The 6,864-nt window shown below is 44.5% G+C and overlaps 1 protein-coding gene across 2 annotated transcripts; it reads left to right on the top strand.

The window, feature by feature from the left end:
• Window positions 1–375: 375 nt before the first annotated feature.
• LOC100836272 (elongation factor 2) lies at window positions 376–5,275 on the top strand. 2 transcript variants are annotated; one of them, XM_003574994.4, is made up of 3 exons: window positions 376–569; window positions 1,848–1,977; window positions 2,608–5,275. In XM_003574994.4, the coding sequence occupies exons 2-3, from the start codon at window positions 1,887–1,889 to the stop codon at window positions 5,046–5,048; spliced, it is 2,532 nt and encodes an 843-aa protein (XP_003575042.1). In that variant the 5' UTR covers window positions 376–569; window positions 1,848–1,886; the 3' UTR covers window positions 5,049–5,275. The 2 variants fall into 2 exon arrangements, with proteins under 2 accessions (XP_003575042.1, XP_014756629.1); XM_014901143.2 differs by having other exon boundaries at window positions 1,843–1,977.
• Window positions 5,276–6,864: the final 1,589 nt, after the last annotated feature.

Below are 6,864 nucleotides of genomic sequence, written 5' to 3'. Positions count from 1 at the left end.
ATCAAATCTGTACGAACAGATCTGCGAGGACATAAACTCAAAATACGCGTGATCGGACACATCAAATATCCGGTGAGTAAAACTCTATGGCCCCGTGGCACTGCACAATATGGCACCGCTGCAGCAGAGGAAGAACCAGAATACCTTTATCCTGGACGGCATCACATCCTTCGTCGTAGCGTTGCCGATGAAAATCACAAGACTCGTAATACTAAAAACTTGTGAAAACGCTTAGGATCACCCGAGATTTCTCACGACTCGCAACGCCGCGACAGAACAAGGTGAGTGGAACTGGTGAATCCGGACGGTGCTCTGTCAAAAAACCCTAAGTTTCTCGTCTCTTTCTCCCTGGCGGCGGCAGGGTATCAGTCATTTTATTTGTTTTGCTTGGGAACCTTCCCTCTCCCCGGCCCATCTCGCTGCCGAGCGCCCCGACGGCCCAACCCCGTCGCTCGTCTTCCTCCTCGAGCGAGCGCCGCCACCCCTTCACTCCCCGTCCCGCTGCCGAGCGCCCCAGCCCCCTCGCTCCGTCGCACGTCTTCCTCCTCGTGCGAGCGCCTCCACCGCAGGTATGTATCTCCCCTTCAATTCTCTCGTTCCCGACCGTTTCTCCCCCCATCACCCCACGAACAGATCCAGCCCTTTTCCCGTTTTGCATCTCCTTAATCTTCCCCAATTCGTAACTGAGGCAAAAATCCCTATCGGGTACTCAAGGCACAACACTTGTTCGCTGCTCTATATCGTTGTCTTCAAACTTAGATCTGCTTCTCTCGTGTTGTCAATTGTGGACAGCGATCTAGTTCTATGAAGAAAAGTTGTTGGTCTGTTTGTACAGTTTGGCTATTCTGCCACCTGTTTACGGGGTTCACTAATATGTAGCTACAGGGTTCTGCCAGTGCTAGGTTGCTTGCCTTGGCCTAGCTGTTTCGGTTGTTCCCTGTTTTCGTGTTCAGTTTGTAGAAATGGAGTACATATCGTTGTTTCTTGCTGATGCATATATCATTATCTTGTTGTGTTTAATGTGATTTTAGTTCAGGCCTTCTGCATGAGTTTCTTGCTGATTATGTCATTCTGCATCACAATTATTGTTTCATGCTGATTAAAATGGTCATGAGGTATATGATATTGTACATATCATTACCTCCTAGGTTTATTATGTAAAAAATGGATATAGCTTTATAATTATCTTGTGTTTGATGTGATTTTAGTTCGGGCGTTCTGCATGACGTTCTTGTCCGCATGTTATTCTGCATCACAATTAATGTTTTATGCTGATTAAAATGGTTATGAGGTACCCCCTCCATCCCATAATTCTTGTCGAAATATTACATGTATCTAGACGCTTTTTAGGAATAGATACATCCATATTTGGGCAAATTTGAGACAAGAATTATGGGACGGAGGGAGTATATGATATTGAAGTTGTTATGATCTACTGTTCAGAAGCACATGCTTATTCATGTTGCAAGCTATTTTGTGTATACTTATGAAGCATATCTAGCTTTAAACTATGATGGAAACATGTGATGGTTTAGTTAATCAAAATACCATGTTTCTTGGAGTGTTCTTGGTGCACTTTGGTCAACTAAGTTTTCTGATCATGCTTAAGTGACAATATTCTGTGCATATATTTCATTTTATGGCGATGTGATTCTTGGTTAAAGTATTTTATACGTTATTCAAACCTTTGTGATATTCAGTACTAATTTCAAGGGCTCTTTTGTGTGGGTAGTTTTGATTGTTTACTTGAATACTTATTATTATATGTGCACTGTGAGATTTTTCTCGTTTAGTTCTTCACACCCCTGATTCTTCTTATGTACTAATAGCTTGCTATCTTAGAACAGGAACTTATATTCTCAGCGTGATATTCAAAAGCAGTCAAGATGGTGAAGTTTACAGCGGAGGAGCTCCGCAGGATTATGGACAAGAAGAATAACATCCGTAACATGTCTGTTATTGCTCATGTCGACCATGGTATGTGCCTGAATAGTGACTTTTAACTGTTGAGTTTATATACTGAATTTTCTTGCTTGATGTGTTTACAGCCTGTTTGTGATGTCTGTGCTATTATTAATCATTCTGCTATTTAGACCAGTTGATTTGTCTGTTTGACATTCTTTTGTAATGCTTAGTTTCATCTCTAAAAATACCAAGTCTATATTGCACCATGGACTTTACTATTACAGCGTATTATATGATTGATTTCTGCTTTAATATTAACTTGTCATCCCAGAGCTCAGAATCTACCTAGTTTGTGGTATAATCACGTTAATTGCTGTGACTATTACAATTTATAAGCTCCAAACTCACTGCTGTACTTACTGCATATATTATCTTATATGTTTGTTGTTTTGCAAATGTATATTATATTTTTTGTCAAGATGTGTCACCGAGCACCTACTTTGTCTTATTTACATTTTGTTTTATCTCTGGATGGTTTCAGTATACTGGATTGCTGTGTACTACTAGTCTTAGTTTAGAGGTTAAAATGTTCAATTGTCTATGCATATAAATTGTGTTCAACTGTTCATCGTGCTCATGCTTTCTGTTCTGTTGAATGCAATAATTGTGCCATATTCTTACATGTTATCTACATCTTTGCAGGCAAGTCTACACTTACGGATTCCCTTGTGGCTGCTGCTGGGATTATTGCCCAGGAAGTTGCTGGTGATGTTCGCATGACTGATACCCGCGCAGATGAAGCAGAGCGTGGTATTACAATCAAATCCACCGGTATCTCTCTTTTCTATGAGATGACTGATGAGTCACTCCAGATGTACAAGGGTGAGAGGGATGGGAATGAATACCTGATCAACCTTATTGATTCACCTGGACACGTTGATTTTTCTTCGGAGGTCACAGCTGCTCTTCGTATCACTGATGGTGCTTTGGTGGTGGTTGACTGTATTGAGGGTGTCTGTGTGCAGACTGAAACTGTGCTCCGCCAAGCTCTTGGTGAGAGGATTAGACCTGTCCTTACTGTGAATAAGATGGACAGGTGCTTCCTTGAGCTTCAAGTTGAAGGTGAGGAAGCGTATCAGACTTTCTCCCGTGTCATTGAAAATGCCAATGTCATCATGGCAACGTATGAAGACAAGCTCCTTGGTGATGTCCAAGTGTACCCAGAAAAGGGGACCGTGGCTTTCTCTGCTGGTTTGCATGGCTGGGCTTTCACTCTCACAAATTTTGCTAAGATGTATGCCTCCAAGTTTGGAGTTGATGAATCAAAGATGATGGAGAGGCTGTGGGGTGAGAACTTCTTTGACCCAACCACAAAGAAATGGACCACCAAGAATACTGGCTCAGCTACTTGTAAGAGAGGTTTTGTTCAGTTCTGTTATGAGCCAATCAAGCAAATCATCAACACCTGCATGAATGATCAGAAGGATAAGTTGTGGCCTATGTTGAAGAAGCTTGGCGTGACCATGAAGAATGATGAGAAGGACCTAATGGGCAAGGCTCTCATGAAGCGTGTCATGCAAACTTGGCTGCCTGCCAGTCGTGCTCTGCTTGAGATGATGGTGTTTCATCTTCCCTCCCCCTCGAAGGCACAGAGGTATCGTGTGGAGAACTTGTACGAGGGACCCCTTGATGATATATATGCAACCGCCATTAGAAACTGTGACCCGGAAGGCCCTCTTATGCTGTATGTTTCCAAGATGATTCCAGCATCTGACAAGGGAAGATTCTTTGCCTTTGGTCGTGTCTTTGCTGGGAGGGTTGCAACTGGCATGAAGGTCCGTATCATGGGTCCCAACTATGTTCCTGGTCAGAAGAAGGATCTCTATGTGAAGAGTGTCCAGCGTACTGTTATCTGGATGGGAAAGAAACAAGAGTCTGTTGAGGATGTTCCATGCGGTAACACTGTTGCTTTGGTTGGTCTTGACCAGTTCATCACAAAGAATGCGACCCTCACAAATGAGAAGGAAACTGATGCTTGCCCAATCAGAGCAATGAAGTTCTCTGTGTCTCCTGTTGTGCGTGTTGCTGTTCAGTGCAAGGTGGCCTCTGATCTTCCTAAGCTTGTTGAAGGTTTGAAGCGTCTGGCTAAGTCTGATCCTATGGTTCTCTGTACCATTGAAGAGTCTGGCGAGCACATCATCGCTGGAGCTGGAGAGCTTCATCTTGAAATTTGCTTGAAGGATCTGCAGGATGACTTCATGGGTGGTGCTGAAATCATTGTTTCCCCTCCTGTTGTCTCCTTCCGTGAGACTGTTCTTGAGAAGTCTAGCCGTACTGTTATGAGCAAGTCCCCCAACAAACACAACCGTCTGTACATGGAAGCTCGCCCGTTGGAAGAGGGACTAGCTGAGGCCATTGATGATGGCCGCATAGGCCCACGTGATGATCCTAAGGTGCGTTCCAAGATCCTTTCGGAGGAGTTTGGATGGGACAAGGATCTTGCCAAGAAGATTTGGTGCTTTGGACCTGAGACCACTGGTCCGAACATGGTTGTTGATATGTGTAAGGGAGTACAGTATCTAAATGAAATCAAGGATTCTGTTGTGGCTGGCTTCCAGTGGGCATCAAAAGAAGGTGCATTGGCTGAGGAGAACATGCGTGGAATTTGCTTTGAGGTCTGTGATGTTGTGCTCCACACTGATGCCATTCACAGAGGTGGTGGGCAGGTTATTCCTACGGCCAGGAGGGTCATTTATGCTTCTCAGCTCACTGCTAAGCCAAGGCTGTTGGAGCCTGTCTACCTGGTGGAGATCCAGGCACCGGAGAATGCCCTTGGTGGTATTTATGGTGTTCTGAATCAGAAGAGAGGGCACGTGTTCGAGGAGATGCAGAGGCCTGGTACCCCACTGTACAACATCAAGGCTTACCTCCCTGTCATAGAGTCCTTTGGATTCTCAAGTACGCTCAGGGCTGCAACATCTGGCCAGGCATTCCCTCAATGTGTGTTCGATCACTGGGATATCATGTCTTCTGATCCTTTGGAGGCTGGCACCCAATCTGCCACCCTTGTCACGGAGATCCGCAAGAGGAAGGGGCTGAAGGAACAGATGACTCCTCTGTCTGAGTTCGAGGACAAGCTCTAAATTTTGGTCATGTTTTGTGCTATTACCTTACCTGGTCGACTTGCTCTTATTGTTGAGCTGCTTTATTCCGTACTTGCGTTCAGTTGTCGTAACATCAAGTCTTATCTAGTGTGCTGTTGGAACTATATTTTACCGTTTGCCATGATGTATCAGATATGAAACATACATTATATATCTGTGGTGAACTTGGTAGTTTTTACATTGGTCCTTGGATGTTCCCCACTTTATTCATTGTTATCTTGCTTGTCCTGGTTCTATAGTTGATAGTTTCTTATCTGTCAGTTACATTGGTTCGTACCCTCAGTTGCTGTTTTAGCAGGAAACTTGAAAAATTGCTATGGAGGAAGAAAAGGAGGCTGACCAATGGCACAGGAAGCGAAGAAGAAGACGAGGACGGTATGCGCCTTGGCGACCATGGACATAAAGGCTCAGGTGGACCTCGCAGTGGCTCAGCGAACGATTCCTCGGAGACCTTTGCGTCGTGCTGCTATTATTGTCTACCTCTGGATTTCAACTATACTGTGACATACGGAGTAGTTGAGTAAGTATTTGCACCCCTTAGCCACATGTTTGGCCTTCTTCCCTTTCTCTCTCTTAGTTAATTTTTGACACTTTAAACTAGAGTGCAGGATTAACAGTATTACCATCGGACAACTTTCTCTTTCTTTCTCTCTCTCCTCTTTTAAGTACATTGTGCTACATGAAATATTTTTAAGTACATATTTAGTACATTAGGTTATATGAATTGTACCATATCAGCTTTTAAATATCCCGTGTACATGAACTTATGATACAAGTACATCGTATGTTACATCACATGCATTTTAACAGTTTTTGAAATACCTCATGCATACGGCAGATACATCAAGGTATATGACAAGTACATGAAGATACATCACATATACATCAAGGTACATGATAGTTCTCAACTCATACAATTAATAAGTACCTCATCAACGATAAATTACATCACATTACATGATAAGTACCTCCTCAATTTTCAATGGAGATAGAAAAAAGAAGAAGAAACAATCTAAGTACTTCGTCATATGAAGACTTTATACATCAATTCATAACAGTACGTCGTGTACTAAATCACAGTACAAACAATCGTCGAAACACGGTACCAATCATCTAACATGGAAAAAAAAATCAAAGAGGAGTACATCATGTACCAAGACAAAATCACAGTACGAATAGTCATCAAAACACAGTACCTCATCCCCGCAAAAAAAAAACACAGTACCTCATGAATCTAACATAGAAAAAAGGAATTGAAGCGAGGTACATCATGTACCAAGACAAAATCACGGTACCAACAAGTACAAATTCGATCCTCAAATCTCGAATCAAGTACAAATTCAACGTCCATGTCGATCTTCAAAAATCAAGTAGTACTTGGTCAATCCTCAAACCTCAAACCACGAGAAAAAATGATCAAAAACAAATCTCTCCGTCACCTCCACGGCGCGCGGGGGCTTCCACGTCCCAGGCCGCGGCGGCAGACACGGGAGGGCCTTGGGAGGCGGCGGACATGGGCGGGGCTGGGAAGACGGCGAGGGGGCGGCGGTGTAGCCAGGGACGACGGCCGGCGCATTGGCGGAGCCCGGGACAACGACCGACGCGGGCAGGGGCGGCGGGGGAGGTCGAAGCCGGCGCGGGCTGGGTCGGCGGCCAGGACAGCCTCACGGGAGGAGAAGAGGCCGCCCCGCGGGGAGGAGAAGAGCACGGCCTCGGCCGCTCGGGTCTGAGAGAGGACGAGAGAGAAAACGAGAGAAGGAGCGTGGGCTTCTGACGAGCGGGTACCGCTGGGACC

This window comes from Brachypodium distachyon, chromosome 3, assembly GCF_000005505.3.
Source record: "Brachypodium distachyon strain Bd21 chromosome 3, Brachypodium_distachyon_v3.0, whole genome shotgun sequence".
Lineage (NCBI taxonomy): Eukaryota > Viridiplantae > Streptophyta > Magnoliopsida > Poales > Poaceae > Brachypodium > Brachypodium distachyon.
The sequence above is the reverse complement of the archived record's forward strand: the minus strand, read 5'-3'. Positions and strand labels throughout refer to the sequence as shown.

What these genes read in the sequence shown, in the direction of transcription:
- LOC100836272 (XM_003574994.4), top strand. Translation starts at nt 1,887, where the DNA reads ATGGTGAAGTTTACAGCGGAGGAGCTCCGCAGGATTATGGACAAGAAG. An exon ending in TATTGCTCATGTCGACCATG is followed by an intron (nt 1,978 to 2,607) that starts GTATGTGCCTGA and finishes ACATCTTTGCAG; the next exon opens with GCAAGTCTACACTTACGGAT.